The sequence below is a fragment of the Coturnix japonica genome, chromosome 15 (assembly GCF_054131305.1).
Source record: "Coturnix japonica strain WE chromosome 15, WE-NBRP24, whole genome shotgun sequence".
Taxonomy (NCBI): domain Eukaryota; kingdom Metazoa; phylum Chordata; class Aves; order Galliformes; family Phasianidae; genus Coturnix; species Coturnix japonica.
The window spans coordinates 393,943-411,222 of record NC_140677.1 but is presented as its reverse complement, the minus strand read 5'-3'; the positions used below and the strand labels follow the sequence as shown (position 1 = coordinate 411,222).

Here is a 17,280-nt window from a genome sequence, read left to right as displayed (position 1 = left end):
TACCAGGTTTCCCAGGGCCCCATCCAGCCTGGCCTTGAACACCTCCAGGGATGGGGCATCCATAATCTCTCTGGGCAGCCTGTTCCAGCACTTTATCACTCTCTTGGTACAGAACTTCCCCCGATATCCAACCTACATCTTCCCTCCAACTGAGGACCCGGGGAACTACAGGCCGGTGAGTCTCACCTCTGTACCTGGGAAGATTATGGAACAGATCCTCCTGGACAACATGCTTGATCACATAAAGAACGAGCATGTGATCCGAGACAGCCAGCATGGCTTCACCAGGGGAAGGTCATGCTTAACTAATCTTGTGGCCTTCTATGATGGAGTGACGGCATTGGTGGATGAAGGGAAGGCGACCGATGTCATTTACCTGGACCTGAGCAAGGCCTTTGACATGGTCCCCCATCACATCCTCATCTCCAAATTGGAGGGAGGTGGATTTGATGGGTGGACAACTAGATGGATAAGCAATTGGTTGAAAGGCCGCAGACAGAGGGTGGTGGTCAATGGCTCTATGTCCAGGTGGAGGCCGGTAACGAGCGGCGTCCCTCAAGGGTCTGTCTTGGGACCGGTGCTCTTTAACATCTTTATTAATGACATCGATGAGGGAATGGAATGCACCCTCAGCAAGTTTGCTGACGACACCAAGCTGAGTGGTGCAGTTGATACGGTGGAGGGAACGGATGCCATTCAGAGGGACCTTGACAGGCTGGAAAGCTGGGCTCGGGTGAACCTAATGAGGTTCAACACGGCAAAGTGCAAGGTTTTGCACTTGGGCCGGAAGAACCCCAGGCACCTGTACAGGCTGGGAGGAGTTGTCCTTGAGAGCAGCTCGGCTGAAAAAGACCTAGGGGTCCTGATAGATGAGAAACTTAACATGAGCCAGCAGTGCGCTCTGGCAGCCCGGAAAGCAAATGGGATCCTGGGCTCCATCAGGAGAGGGGTGGTCAGCAGGGATAAGGAGGTGATCGTCCCTCTCTACTCTGCTCTTGTGAGGCCCCATCTGGAGTACTGTGTCCAGGTGTGGAGCCCTCAGTACAAAAAAGACATGGAGATTTTGGAAAGGGTCCAGAGGAGGGCCACAAAGATGATCAGGGGGCTGGAGCACCTCCCCTATGAGGACAGGCTGAGGGAGTTGGGTTTGTTCAGCCTGGAGAAGAGAAGGTTGCGGGGTGACCTCATTGCAGCCTTTCAATACCTGAAGGGAACTTACTCCCAGGAAGGGAGTAAACTCTTCGAAAGGGCTGATAATAGCAGGACTAGGGGAAATGGTTTTAAGTTGAAGGAGGGAAGATTTAGGTTGGATGTTAGGGGAAAGTTCTTTACTAGAAGAGTGGTTAGGTCCTGGAACAGGCTGCCCAGTGAGGTTGTTGATGCCCCGTCCTTGGAGGTGTTCAAGGCCAGGTTGGACGGGGCCCTGGGCAACCTGATCTAGTAAATGTGTATGTTTGGTGGCCCTGCTAGGCAGGGGGGTTGGAACTACATGATCCTTGAGGTCCCTTCCAACCCGGGTAATTCTGTGATTCTGTGATTCTGTTATCTATCATTGTACAGAGTTGACTCCCCTCCTGTTTGTAGGCTCCCTTTAGGAAGTGGAAGGCAGCAATGAGTTACCCCCACAGCCTTCTGTTTTCCAGGCTGAACAAACGATGCCATTTCATTACTTACCATTTAAGGACTCTTTCTTCCAGTTCTCCCAGGATCTCTAGGTGCAATTCATACATTTCAGGGAGTACACTTAAGCCCTGCTTGAGCTCAACTACTTCCTGTTCATCTTCTTCTCCAAGTGCTTTCAAGATACCTTCATATAAATCCTGCAAGCAACAACATAGAGACTAGAGCCATCAGAGATTTTAATTATCATTACTATTTTCTGACTCCCAAACTACACTTTTTAGGAATTCTAAGATACACTATCAATAGTGTTAAATCATTTGCAGTAGAGCAAGGAGATCACATTTTCTTGCATCCATTGTTTATATGCATTTGCAGGTAAATTCTACAACACTGTCAATTCAAAATTGAACATTTCACCCAGTAAAGTCATCAGACCCTTGTGTGTGTTTACCTTATTTACTTCCCTAATTTTTCCTGCTTTTCTGGGTGTAGTTGATCTCATTTTTACAGTTTCTTAACCAGAAATATAGTTTAAAAAAAATAAAAAAAGATGAGAATCTCCCATCAATTCACAGACTCACGGTATAAAAGAAAGAACACTTCTACATATCTTGTACTATAAATTACACCATTTGCCTCCAGATCCAAACCTGAAGAGAGAAAAGATGCTGTACATTTAAGCTATGGAACAAGTAATTTTCCATATAAAACTTAACTGGGACTTCTCTCATCATCTGAAACACCTATTTTATCCTGAAGTGGTTAATAAATTATGTAATTTCCTCAATATTAAAATGTATACACTTCTGGAAAGGGAGCTGGGGGTGGTGGTTGACAGCAAACTCCACATGAACCAGTAGAGTGCCCTGGAAACCAAGAGGGTAAACTGCATTTTGGCATGCATTAAACACAGAACAGCCAGAAGGTCAAAAGAAGCAATTCTCTTGCCATATTTAGCATTGGTGCAGCCTCACCTGAAATACTGAAATACCGTAAGCAGTTCTGGTCTCCACAATCTAATAAGGATTTTAAGATTCTTGAAAGCATCCAGACAAGAGCAACAGTGCTGGTAAAATAGCTAAAAAGCACATCCTACAAGAAGAGGCTGAGGACACGTGGGCTGTCTGGTCTGGAGAAAAGGAGGCCAAGAGGCGACCTCTTGGCTCTCTGTAGCTTCCTGAGGAAGGAAGCAGAGAAGGGAGGTGGTGGTCTCTTCTCCATGGAACAGATTAGCAGGACATGCAGGAATGGCACAAAGATGTACTAGGCAAGGTTCAGACTGGATATTAGGAAAAAAATAAGCCTGGAACAGGCTTTCTAGCAAGGCGGTTGATGGCTCCATGTTCAAGAGGCATTTTACATAATGCCCTTATTAATGAGCTTTAACTTTCAATTAGCCTGAAGTGGTCAGACAGTTGGACTAGTTGGCGTTTGAAGATTGCTTTCAGTGGAACTATTCTACTCTATTCTATTCTGGTATATAATAGAGTACTTGATTAACATTGCATAGTAAAATGTTTTCCCAGCTTAGACCTGGAAATTAGGAATAAGGCACCCATCAGAAACTGCTGGCACAGTTTGTATTATATCTCCAGGCATTAGAAAATAATTCCAAAAGCAAACAGCAGTTGTTTTTCCCCAAAACATTACTTAAAATCTCCTTCATCCAGAGTTCTGGATGCTGAAAACTTTTCAGGTCAAATCCCAATTCCTGTAGAACCCATCTTCTCTGTTTCAGACTTGTGAAGGAGCACTGACTGGCACCTGGATATACTTCAGGAAACTTTGGCTGCTGTGATTCTGCCCTGCCTGTTTCTAGGTTCCTTCTAGAAACTGATGTTTCCCCTGTCTCCTGCTGCCAGACAGATCCTCTCTTTACAAATAGTGGCAAGATGAACTTAGGCATTCAGATCTGCCAGGCTTTATGGAGGTCTGAAAGAAAACAGTGGCAACAGGGTTTAAGGCAGTACACGCACAACACAGCAATGCAGGAATGCCAGTGCTATGCAGAGGCCTAACTTCTTGCTGTGGATTCTGGCCACCTTTCCCATTACTTAGAACAACTGTAAACAGATTGTTTATCTTCACAGTCCTACCTGGCAACCCAAAACAGGAACTTTCATTCAAAAAAATTAGAAATCCAGCACCTGATTCTTTAGCGTTTCTGTAAGGTGCAGCTTAATTAATAGCATTCGCATATCCTGCGCTTGTCTGAGGATGGTCCTGCAGCACTATTACAGGCTTAGTTATGCTTTGTATTCCCTATAAGGAGTTGAAACTGAGCCAGACAGGTGTGTGTCTCACCGACAGTGTCAGCTGGGTTGAGTTCATTTCCCCAGTCCTGGTAGTCAGGTCATCATGAGTAAAATATCTCTATCTCAGATTTACTATGAAAATAAGTGAATAATTAGAAACCTAAGTGCATCCCACTTCGTGATAAGAGCAGGAACTGAGCAGTCATATAGAATGACTCAGAAACCTGTTTTGTGAGTGCATTTTCCAATTATTTCTAAATCCCAATAAGCCACAAAGTGCCTGGATTTTTTGCATGAGGTGAGGAAAAACAGGATTGAAATGAGAATGAAAAAGTGATTAAACAATCAGAACTTCAGTAGAAAGGCCACATTAACTATGAGAATTGAAGGCTTTTGGTTACTTGTTTTTGCACAGCAGCTGCAGACTAGCAGGTTGCAAAGCTTCCTGTCTTATAAAAATACCATCTGTACTTATCTGACTTTTGTGTTTGTGTGAAAGTAAGTCTAAGGGACTGTAGCATTCTACCAGCCTACACAAGCTTGTTCTTCTTGTAAGTATCTCAAATTGGGTCAGTCTTGGGGCCAAGAAGGAAAGCTATGATAGTATCTTTCCACTGATGTTAGCCTGATGGTGTTGACTACTGTGATGTTTTGTTTGTTTTTTGTTTTTTGGTTTTGTTTTTTTTTTTTTGCCTTAGATCATTACATTGACTGTACAAGCTACAGCCACATCTCAGCAGCTGTTCATCATACCACAAGGCACTCTTCAGACAGCTCTGAGTAAAGCAGATAGAGGGGTCTAAACAGAATCTTCAGCCAGAAGAGTCAGTACAACTGCACACCATATGCAGAAAGCCCTACCTCCCATCAGGTCAGAATAGCACTAATAGCATTGCGTCCAAAGCACCAGATCTGTCACTGTACGCTTCATCCAAAACCCTCCTGAGACATCCAGAAACTTCTGGCTACAGCCATGGTCTATGATGAGTGCTGAAGAGATTGTCTGCCAGCTCCAACATGTGTTAAACTTCTGTGCAGTGAACATACCACTAGCAGGTTACTTTTTTTTTTTTTTTGATATGGTAGTGATCCACCAAGGCTGTAAGATTTTAATCAAATGCTCAGATGTGCAAGTTCAAAACATAGGCTATGAAGCCCAAGGAAGATGCACTCTAACATCACTGCTATACATGTGTGCTTTTCTGACCCACAATGACAAATGAAGATCAAGCTTGTATAAGTCAGTCTTTCAAAGTGAATGCTTATTCTGTAACTGCAGTTGGAATAGACAGTTTATTTGAAGCAGGTTTTGGTTGTTGTTTCTTAATATGATTACTTGAGAACTGCTGTACAACTGTGTTTCAAGAAGGACAAGTGTTCCAAAAGTCATAAGGAGGGAAAAAAAAAATCTTAGCCAATTCTTTTTGAAAGTTCAACATCAGTAGAGGCTTGGCTGAATGTACATATGTCCACTGACTATGAAGTCAGGAGGGAGTATACTGATAACACGTGATCTAAGACTGATCTGGTCTATAGTTAAGACCACAAGATTTACAGAATATAGCTTTGTTAGGAAAACAACTGCAATTATAGAGATGGTCTCTGTTACGGATACACTAACAGCGCTTCCTTAGGAAAAAAAACGTCCCTAAAAGGGCTTTTGGTGATCTCCTGAAGAGTCAGATACCTCATAACCACATATAAAGCATCTAGTCACAGCAGAGCTAGTGTCAGAGCCCTGCTCAGGATGAAGCCATCATACCAGAAATTATAGAATTGTTTAGGTTGGAACAAAGATTTTATTTTGTTGCCTCTTCACAGCTTCAGTGCAAAATCTAATGTGAAGGAAAACTGCTGTGCCCAACCAGGCTGGAGATTCATGCTGTGAATGCATTTTTTTTCTTTTTTCCCCACCATGCTACTCTGTAAACAGCGAGTTACTGAATCTAAAGTTTTTCCAAAAATGTTTTAAAAATTTTAAAAAAAAAATAAATCTATTTGCTTTAAAAACTGCTGAAAGTTTAATTCTGCTGGTTGAGTTTTCCTAGAAAAAGCAATTTGGATTTTTCCACTCAGAGACCATTTCCTGGCCTCCTACCCCACTGCATTACATATGGTATTTCCAAATGTGCTGTGAAAGTAACTGGGGGCTTGATAAAAAGAAACTTCTAAGGTTGAAAGGTGCCAAGCTGCTTGTAACCTGGCCCTGAAATAGAGTGAGACAGGTTGAATGCCTTCCTCCATCAGGATATAACAATCATAAATCTTATCTCCAAAAAATCAAAATCTGTTCTCTGAACATTTAGAGACAAACTTATGATCTTCCTAGGCTGCACTGGGACTTACCACAGTACTTCTCATGAGTCTGACTCTTGTCAATTAAGAAGTTTAAAAGTACATAGAATAATGATGGATGGAAGAACAAAACCTGGCAATGTTTAGCCATAAGTAGCTCACAGACTATGGTTCACTGAGGATCCATATTTAACATTAAATAGTCCACTTTAGTTTGAATAAATCAAGGTCACACTAACTTTGACCAGTAGACTTAAAATAAAGTAATCAAAAATAAACTAGCTGAAGGAAATCAAATAACCCAGATTCTTCTGATTTGATGGGTGAAATATTAGAAAGCAATCTGCAAGAACTTTGTTTAGAACCAAGCACTGGAAAAAAAAAAAAAGTTAGCAAGTGCAGTCTACATTATTGGGACAAAAGAAAACCTAAAAAACAAGATACGACGGGCAAAGGCTAATCAACCTGGTAACAAGAGAACAGGGACTTCTTTGCACTGCCAGGACCCACCAGTCCCATCTGCCCATTCCAGAATGAATCCTTAACTTTCAGCTGAGTTCCCTGAAGGAACTACACTACCTTTAAGTGGGGCAAATAACATATGGTTATCACTACTACCACAACAGCAGATACCAAATTTGTGAGACAACACAATATTTCCACTCTTCTAGTTCAGTAGCAGAGTAAATGCATGGAAATAGCATTATTTTGGCAGTAAAAGTCACCACTGAAAGGCCAAAAGATTCTGTTATTCTGGATGAATATCTCCTCCAGACAGGCCTGGGAACCACTCCTATAGCATGCTTGAGAAGCCTTATTTTTTCCTTTCTGAAAGCAGCTAGAGTGTAGTTTAGTTCCTTGTCTTTATTACCAACATATGGCTGGTAATAAATGAAAACATTCTTCTCCCTCAGTCTCTAATCAAGGTGCCATTCCCTCACAATTAAGAAACTCAGAGACAATCAAATCTTACCAGATTTTTTCTTGGTGAATCCATCAGAAAATATTTAGTAGCCTCTAAGTGAACACATGTATTTGGTGATGGAGGAAAAAAAGGGTTAACCAAAAATTTGTACTCAAAAGCTCATTTTGGAAGAGACTGATCTTTCAGAACTTTCTAACTTGAGAGAACAGAAAATGAGACAGAGAAATTGACACTTCTCAACTCCTGAGTGGCTTAATTTCACAAATTACTGCATTCCTTCAAGAGTTTGTTTCAGGCCCATCTTGTATTTTATCCCCTTTTGGTCCTCTACTTTTTATAACTAACGAAATAATGAGCAGAACACTGAGGAAACCTTTGTATTCCAGTGGGACTGGTAGACAGAGCAACAAAATTCCAAAAAGACAGGTTTCAGTATAATAATCTGAACAATATATACAGGACTATAAAATATTTAGAACCCAAACAAGATTTTCCAAATAAAAATGATTATCAAATCAAATAGAAGAACTTTCACAGTCATAACTTAACAGTTACCGGTATCTTAACTTAATGATTAAGCATCAATAAAACAGTGACAATCCCCCTGATGCCTGCATATGAATTGCCAGGTCAGCCCCTGAACCAGTGGTTGAGCAGCAGGTGAGAAGATGTGGGTGACCTCAGGAACTCATGTGCTACAGTGCACCTGAGTGACCAGAAGGAACAGATCCTAGAGTGGGGAACAGCAGGAACTTGCATCTATAAGTGTCTTTAAACTAAAAACTTTTAGGAAAGACATAAAATAGAACACCTACCCCATGCTGAAGTTGCAAGCCTTGGAAGAGCAAAAATGATGTTTCTTATTACTTCCAAGTAATTTCTACAGTCAGAAAATAGGATTGCTATTAAAATGCCTAAGCTACTTTGCTTAAACACATACTTCAAAACCAAATTCACTGTACTCCGCAGAAGGAGTAGAAGAGGGCAAATTCCTGAAGGGACTGGGAAAACCTTGGAGCATCCCTTTCATGGAACTGTTGCAGCATAGGCAAGGAAGCTATCCTAACAGTAACAGCATTATCGCAGCTATTAACAGCATGGATAATTGCAATGATGCACACCACAAGATTTACATCTCTACAAAGAAGAATATTCAAGACATGTTAGGGACCCAGTTTTTCTTTCCAGTATACTGCAAAGATCTGGTCTCTCCTAGATGCTCAAGTATAGTGTACTGTACGTGTTCTCTATAATATACCAAGCAGAGCAAGTAGTGAAACACAGGGCTTAAAAGAAGTGCACAGTGGAGCTGAAAGTACCTTCATCATCTCCAACATTGCAAGCAATAGTCTAAACTTGATCAAGCTCCTCGGGAAAATAAAGGCACACCCACTGATAAATTAAGTCCCTATAATACTGTTACATGTTGGAAAGTATAGCAATAATAGCACAGTAGCAAAGCCTTTATATACAGCAAACAAAGACAAGCCCAAATGCAACAGCCATAAATACAAAAACAAAAGGAGGAAAAATAGGAGGAAGATGATAGGTACACAGGAATCTCTAGCAAAATGCCAACACCTCCACTGCCAACCCTTAAATAATGTCTGGCAAGGGATGGATCCGGGCTCCACCCTTCCAGTCACTCAGGTACATTGCATGCATGTGAGCTTCCCTGGGTTGGCCCTGCCTTTCCACCAGGTACTTAATCACTGTTTCAGGCCATGCTCAGCCGTTTCACTATACCCCCTATGCTATGTCTTGATTGCTCAGCTGCCTGAAAACAGCTCTGTAGATCATGTTGAAGAACTGATATCTCTAACCAGTATGCTGTGGAAACATGGAAACTGTGTGCAAATATATTTCAGCAGTGTCAAATAATGTGCTTGGCTATGTAGAAGTCAGATAAAATGGGGATAGCTAAGGCAAATAGGCAATTTACCACCAATTTATCAAAACAATGATGGACTCCAACTTAGCAGTTAGAAAGTATGGTTTCTAGTTGGGCAGTTTCTGGTTTGCTGAAATACAGTTGTCTGCAATATATTTGACACATTTAAGGTCACTCTCCTTCATCTCTCTGCTGCTAATGTCTGTGAAGGCTCTTCAGCTTTTGCGGCTTATAGGTGAGGTACAATGAACAAGTAACAGTGCAGTGCTGATTTCGTTACTTTTTTCTACTTGAGAGTCACAAGGATAACCTGGGGTCATTCCCTATTGTCTCATAACTTAGATCCAAGGTGTTCTCTGTTACCTAGGCAGTGGCAGATCTGCTACAGGGACAGAAAATCTTCTGCAACAAAGCCACTAGCGGGTTTATATTATACAGGAACTTCCTGAGGTATTGCAAGCAATTCCTGATAGATATGTATTGCCTTGTGAACTTCTGAGCCTAGAAGTTGGCTGCTGCTGGCCAACCCTTTCCCCTGTGAATGAGAAATGCTAACAAGAGGAACCTGTAGCAAGAAGAGATTAGTGGTATACTCCTTTACAATGCTTCAAAAAACATTATTCAGGTGTAAACCATTCTTCCTCAAATTCATCTCAGTCCCTTCAATGCTTTTATGTCTCCTAAATTACAGCTAAGTAAGATATGGTTCCGTGATTCTTAGATGGCAATTAGTTTTGAATGATTAAAATGATTTACTTACCATACATAACAGCTGGAGCATCTCCACGTATCTGGAAACAGAAACAAACTTTTATTAATTGCCATCAAACCAATGCTGAATAAATAAGGGTAGACTGCATAGCTTCAGTTTTAGGAGAGCAACAGACAGGCTGTAAAAATAAACTCACGCTTTTTCTGAAGACATCAGCTCCTGGGCAATGAGGGAAGCTCTGGGTTGGCCTTCTTTCTGTAAAAAGCAAAACCCAGAGACAGTTAAGAGATGTGTCATGCCAAGATGGGAAACAGACTAAGAGAGCAATTTCAACTGATGCATTTCTTCAATAAAGTCAGGGACCATGTTTTTATTCTTTCTTATTCATCCTGAAGTCCTCTCCGTGACAAGGTATTTCTGCTATTCATACACTAATAGCATAGTACGATGTAACAGCCGGTAAGGGAGAGGCCAACTTCAAAAAAACTGTCTTCTTATGAAAAAAATCCAGAAAATATCTGTTGATTTTTACAGGTACAGAATTTGTCAGAGAAGTGGAAAGTGATTCACTTTGATTAAGCTATTGCTTCATGGCTGCTGAGGCTTGTAACATGGATTTAGTACTCCCAATTAAATGGAAATGTGGAAATGGGGATTCTTTATCAAAATGGTCATATTCCAAAGTGTTCTGACTGCTGTAAAAACTACAGAAGCAAAGAAGGCAAACAGCTTTACTGTGTCCTAAATAAAATGGCCATAAACATCTTTAGAAAACAAACAGTCCATTGCTCCCACAGAGAATACTGTCTCAAATCTCAGTGGCAAACATCTCAGATCTAAAAACCTTAGAAAGAAGAAAAATGTATAGCTGTAAGGTAAAAATCACTAATTAGGGTATTTGGGTCCTATGTCATGACTCACCCTAGTGAACAAAGCACTGAAGTATTCACTGATGGTGAATCTACTAAGGAAAGTGTGACTTATTCAGCAGTGTTGAAATAGGAAACTAAAACAGTAGTTTAGACGTAGGAAAGTAGCCTTCAGTGATCTAAAGTGGGCCCAGGGGAAATGTGTTTAGTAGAAAGACTTAATGACATTGTATGCCAAGTCAGCTATTCTGGAAACCCATTGGTTACAGATCCTGCTTCTGAAAGCATACTCAGGAGAGAATGGAACTTGTGGAGATGTAATGCAGTCCCTTAGCACAACAGTCAGGTGGGAAGTTTGTGGTTGCACCTTCTCCACTGATTCTATATGAGAGGGCAGGTAGATGTCAGGGAACACTAAGCTTAATCAAGACTCCTCAGAAAGTAGTACAAATGCTGACTTTCCAAATCCAGTTGGATAATTTAGAGAAACAATTAGGATTTACACTGTAATTTCAGATTTGAGCAGTAAAAAATGTCTAAGCCAGTGGATCATAAATATATACTTTCTCCTCTCTGTCCCTTTTCCCCATTAGCAATCCCTTTGGATGCAGGTATCCATTGTGATAACACAGTGTCTGAGTTGTTAGGTGTCCCATTCCATTCTCTTCCCTCACAAAGTTTCTCATTCATTCTGCCTGCAGTGAACTGAAAACATCATGAGGAAGAATGAAACATTTCCTGAAATGCTGGAATCTTAAGTATTGCCATGTGGATACCTGGAACATAAAAATCCACTGGCAAGGCAAACCAAAACATAATCAATGTGATTTCACCACCCAACATCCATAAATTAACAGAGGAATATATGATGGAAGAGAAGTTATATTTTTATGACTCTTTCAGTTTTAATAACCATAAAATAGGTATTGATTACAAAAGCAAGGAATTCAAACCTGATGCTCAACCAACAAGCAAATTCATCTCTGCCTATTTCAGAAGAACAAAGGGCCATTCAAATTATGCTGCAAATAATGTATGACTGCACATGTAAGCAAAGAAAATGCTTCTGCTTTTGTGAGGAGACTAAGGAACCCTGGGTCCCTAGTGGGTGCTTAGTGGGTATATCCTCCATGGGTTTTCACTCTGGAGATGACAGACTCCAAGGATGATTATGTCGTTATCAAAGTGAATATGAGGGAAAAAGTCCTTGAACTCATTGATAATGGGTTAGATGAATGACAAAAAATAAACACAGTGACTCTTTTTAGCAGCACCCTTTACCAGGACAAGAGGCAATGGGCACAAACTGGAAAACAAGAAGTTCTGTCTAAACAGCAAGAAACAGTTTTGGACTGTGCAAATGACATAGCACTGGCACAAGCTGACCAGAGAGGAAATGGAGTCTCCCTCCTTGGATATCTTCAGAAGCTGCCTGGATATGGGACTGTGCAATAAGTTCTGAGTGTCCCTGCTTGAACAGGGGATGGTTCAGATGGACCCAGAGATTCCCTGCTGATCTCAACTATTTTGTAACCTTACTTTTGCATCTTTAACTTATTTATGTGTACTTTTACCCAGAAACAACTGAAGACTGCAAGAAACAAAGGAAATAGTGAACTGTTCATTACTCTTAGATGTCTGATGCATCGCTTCTTTAGCATCAGGAGTCTAAATTTATGTCCCCTAGTGTTGTGCTGCTTCTAGCTGATGAGAGCCAAAGAACATTCCGTGAATCACTTTTTGAGAACAGTATTACCATTTAACAAAATGTGCTAGAAAGACTTAATGCTTTTTTGCTCCTGCTGGAAGTATTTCATTGTCTTCCAGGCTCCAGTTTGCGAATATCTCTTGAAGATCACAGAGTGCCTCACTGCTGGAGGAGTTTTCTCTTCTCTCTCGTTTCCTCTACACAGGCATAGCAGAGCAAATGAAAGTGTTTCACCAGTACTAGCTGCTCAGTGCATCCCCTGTGAACAAGCCTGGCTCCACACTGCAAAGGAGCAGAGTACGTTTCTCCAGTGGTCCAGGCCCATTCTGCTTTTGCATATATGTATTGCCATGCTTTGTAATTCCTCTTGTGATTTATACATCTTAGCTAAGAAACAAAATACAGGGACCCCGGTGTCACATGGCCTGTCTAAGACAAGTTGGTGACAGTGTCTCGAGGTATTGCCTGTCTTGTGTTAATTAACTGCTGCATGTTTAACTAGGAAACAAACTCTGAGACTAACAGCAGAGTCTGGAGACAGACTTCGTGGAATAAGGAATAGAGGCAGTGCAGGTCACTCAACCATAAAATTTCTAAATCAAAGCTCAAGTGATTATTATAGCATGGCCAAGCTGCCAGCTTTTTGGTAGCCCTTACTCCTTGTGCTCAACTCCCTTTAGGAACTGAAAGTCTGCAATGACGTTACCTCGCAGCCTTCTTTTCTCCAGGCTGAACAAGCCCAGCTCCCTCAGCCTGTCTTTGTACGGGAGGTGCTCCAGCCCCCTGACCATCTTTGTGGTCCTCGTCTGGACCCTCCCCAACAGCTCCCTGTCTTTCTTGTATTGGGGGTCCCAGACCTGAACACAGTACTCCAGGAGGAGCCTCAAGAGAACAGAGTAGAAAGGGACAATCACCTCCCCGTCCCTGCTGGCCACCCCTCTTCTGATGCATCCCAGGATACCATTTGCTTTCCTAGCTGCAAGAGCACACTGCTGGCTCATGGTAAGTTTTTCATCCACCAGGACCCCCAGGTCCTTCTCTGCAGGGCTACTCTCAAGGACTGCTCTTTCCAGTCTGTATGAATGCCTGGCTCAAGTGCAAACCCTTGCACTTTGCTCTGTTGAAGCTCATTAGGTTCACCCGGGCCCACCTTTCAAGTCTGTTGTGGTCTGACTGACATCCCTTCCTTCCACCATGTCAACTGCACCACTCAACTTAGTGTCATCAGCAGACTTGCTGAGGGTGCTCTCAATTTCATCATCAGTGTCATTGATAAAGATGTTAAAGAGTGCCAGTCCCAAGACAGACCCCTGCGGGACACCTCTTGTTACCAGCATCCACCTAGACATAGAACCATGAATCACAACCCTCTGTTTGTGGTTGTTTCAACAAATCAGGTGGTCCACCCATCAAATCCACATCCCTCCAATCTGGAGATAAGGATGTGGTGGGGGACCATGTCAAAGGCTTTGCTCAAGTCCAGGTAAATGACATTGGTCTCCTTCCCTTTGTCCACCAGTGCCATCACTCCATGAGAGAAGGCCAGCAGATTGGTTATGCATGACCTTCCCCTGGTGAACCCGTGCTGGCTGTCTCAGATCACATGCTCATTCCTCATGTGATCAAGCACATCCTCCAGGAGGAGCATGTCATCCAGGAGGGATGTATGTTTACGTTAAGTGCATTGCAGGTGGATGGTACATAGCACAAGAGTGCTACTGTTCCTATTAGAGGCTTACAACAGTTTACAAGCCTCAGCCTCTGAGCTGAGTGACTTCTTAATGCCCCCTTTGTAATTATTGTGAACTATGGTAGCAGTTCACATTGATATCGCTGTGCTGACAACAGTAAACTGAAGCATTACAAGAATAAGTGACTTCTTCAGGCTGGGCCTGTGAATAAGTGAGAGGAAATGCAGTCCACATCTCTTTTCTCCCAGGCTACTTTCTTGAAGAGCTGGACTGAAGCTCTCCTGGGGATTCTGTGTAATTCTATAAATCAAGAGCTGTTCCTTGAAAGGCGTCTAAATTTGGTGCTTCCTCAAAGCAACGTGAATCTGTCAGTTTCCAACACGTAATTGGGCTATGTATGTGAAGGATAAAGATTTGCAAAACCATATGATTAATGAAACTTAGAAGCCAAGCCTACAGTGACATGCACCCTTCCGGTCTGGATAGATTTTGCTACAATAAAGACCTAAAGGATGAGATGAAATGCTTTGTCTTTTCATTGGCATAAAATGCAGCTACATCTGGTCTGAATTCACTTTCTTTTATGCTGTTTTACTCTGGCTACATGTTACCCACCTCACTACAAATTTCCCATTTTTTTCCAGCAGGGCAGAGTTCCTGTAACATGTTGTTGTTTTTAGGCTGAAACTAAAGAGTATTTGCATACATTTGAATTTCCCATAAAGTGCTTTCTTCTTCCAAAGGCGTCCAGTCTAGGATGCTCTTCTGCAAGACACTTGAGAAATTCATTCTTAAATTGCAGCTGGGTTTCTGTCCCTTCCCATTTCCACATAACCCAACACCTGTGCTTCATGAGTTTTCTCAGAGAACCTTCATGCCACCATGAAGAACATGCCACACGACTCCCTATGGAGGTATGTCCTGCAGGTGTTTGTCCTTACCCGAGCCTTGGTTTGCCCGATATAGGTTAATGTGGTGGTAGAAAGGGATATGCACTCATAAAACTATTTGAGTGAATCCCTTGAAAGACTGAGTGGTCCTACCATGAACCTAAAGACTAGCATCTAGCTTTCTGCCGTGATTGCAACTTTGATCTGTACTCTGCATCAAACTGATTTTTTTTTCATTTTTCAAAGAATCCCACATAAAAATCACTCTTCTTTTCCAGGCCCTTGTCTTTGTCCACAGGAGATGGGAAAGTGTTATCTCTGGGCTTCTTCTGTATCACGACAACTGGAGGTTGTAGGAGCTTAGTGATAAACAAAGGGAAACAACTAGGGAGAATATTTAGCCATAAAATGTAGCTAGAAGAAAGGAGCTACCTGGAGACTCTTGCTTGAAGACAGTAACACAACAGTAGTCACAAATGTGACTGGTATCGCTGGCTCTTTACATATGGCAGTAGGGTTAGCATTATCAGCAGCAAGGCAAATACCCATAATATGTAAATAGATGGCTAATGTATATCCCAGCGCCCTTCTCCCTTTCCTTCTCTGGTGCCAGGGTATAGAGGGCACCCACTGACAAAGTGGTTAAGCCCATTATCATTTTCAATACCTGGGGGCTGAGTTGCCAAGAGATGGTGGCATCCATCCAGGAATAGGGAAGCCTAACAGCACAACATGTACTATCTATAAAATCAGGCAGCAGTAAGCCCTAAGTGGCACTTAGACCAGAGCTTCTGCTGTCTGGCAAAACTTATGATCCCTCCAGAGGCCAGAGATGCCTCCACCACTGTCTAATTCCTTTAAGAATCAAAAGAGTGACTTGTGTTCTTTTATGTAAAGTTTTAGTCCAGGATATGATTGCATCCTGCACTGATAAACATTGAAGTTATCTATGGAAAGTTCATTCAGGTCTACCTGAAAAGCCTGTAACCAGGTTTTTTGGTTTTTTGGTTTTTTTTTTCCTTGGGTTTTTTTTTTTTTTTTTAAGTGATAACCAACACAACCCTGTAGGATGCCCTCATTCTGCCAATGATCTGTTAAGAATCTGCCTGTCTTCTGCAGTGTCCAGTGACAGCAAGCAATGGTAGGCTAGCTGATGTACCAACATATCCAGGCATCTTCCTCAAACTAGTAACGCAATTCAGAAACTCAGGCCACAACTAGCAGTAGGTGAGACCTATCAGCAAATGTTGATTTTAGTCCATTTCAAATTATCATAGAATCATAGAATTACCCAGGTTGGAAAAGACCTCAAAGATCATCAAGTCCAACTACAGCTCAGTTTCTTAAAATCAAGATTATATTGTAGGTATTTTTGACCCTCTTTTTAAAAGTGGAAATTCTGAGGCTGCTAAAAAACAAAACAACAACAACAACAAAATACTTCCACCAAAGGGAGCTCAGTTTGAACTAATGTCTAGTTAAATCTATTAAGCTCACAGTTTAGTGGTAAAAAACAGTCATGGAGTTGGTGTGAATCTAGCTCAGTGGTAACAGGAAAAATCTGTGGTTCTACATCCTGATTTTTGAGCATAGGTGAGAGATATTTCATTTGATACAAATAGTTTGTTTCTAACAAGAATACTTAATTTTTTTCATCATGGGCAGCTTAAATGCCATCACATAACCTTGAGAGCCTAGTACAGAACAGCTGTGTGTCACTTTCTGATAAACTGGAAGGAATTTAATTAAATGAGTGTATATAAAAGTCAAATGAATGAAGGACGGCCTGGAAACTCTTTTAAAATAGCATAGCAGAAGGACAAAAAGGTATGAGTCTCCATTAGTAACATAAGTGAATGGTATCACTTTTTATAATTTAACTATGTGGAACCACAAAGGTTAAGAAAACAGTGCATTCTCTGCCTGGGTGTTCTCTGAGTTGTCACTGCATGCCAGTTGACTAAAAAGAAAGAAATTAAGAGCTCATTTGACCAGAAAGAGAAGATAGTCTTTCACAGAAGAATCAAATCCACCAGACAATTTCTTACGACAAATGCTCAGCTTCTCAAGGTCTAAGGTACTCTCTTTGTTCTTTGCTTTCATTTTAAAATAAAGTTGATGATATCAAAAAAAACCTCAACATATGGCTACGATTAAAACTGTTTACAGAACAGGCATTCAAGCAGGCACCCCAGATTTCTCCACATTCATGTGAATCTAGTCCTCAGGCAAGCAGGGATTCAAAGAAACCCAGCTGTTGGCACAATTCCTGGAAAAGTGTGTATAAAGCTGATTTTTAAAACTATTTTTATTTAAAAAAACGAACCTCAGAAAATAGAAAACAATGGCTGCAAACTTGAAATCTTTCGGTTCTCCAGCAAGGAGGTTAGGAGAAAGAAAGTGAGAAAAAAAAGAATCATA

General features: G+C 41.5%; 1 protein-coding gene across 6 annotated transcripts in view; it reads right to left on the bottom strand.

The window, feature by feature from the left end:
- The window catches only part of FGD5 (FYVE, RhoGEF and PH domain containing 5), a 105,178-nt gene that overhangs the window by 39,060 nt on the left and 48,838 nt on the right, over positions 1 to 17,280 (bottom strand). For all 6 annotated transcript variants that reach the window (XR_014934737.1, XR_014934738.1, XM_085516642.1 and 3 more), the window contains exons 4-6: positions 9,898 to 9,956; positions 9,750 to 9,780; positions 1,675 to 1,820 (exon numbers count right to left, since the gene is read on the bottom strand). Coding sequence is in view for 4 of the 6 variants with exons in the window: in XM_085516642.1 (XP_085372768.1) it covers positions 1,675 to 1,820; positions 9,750 to 9,780; positions 9,898 to 9,956 (236 nt within the window). In the remaining 2 variants the exon portion in view is untranslated. The remainder of the gene's footprint in view (positions 1 to 1,674; positions 1,821 to 9,749; positions 9,781 to 9,897; positions 9,957 to 17,280) is intronic.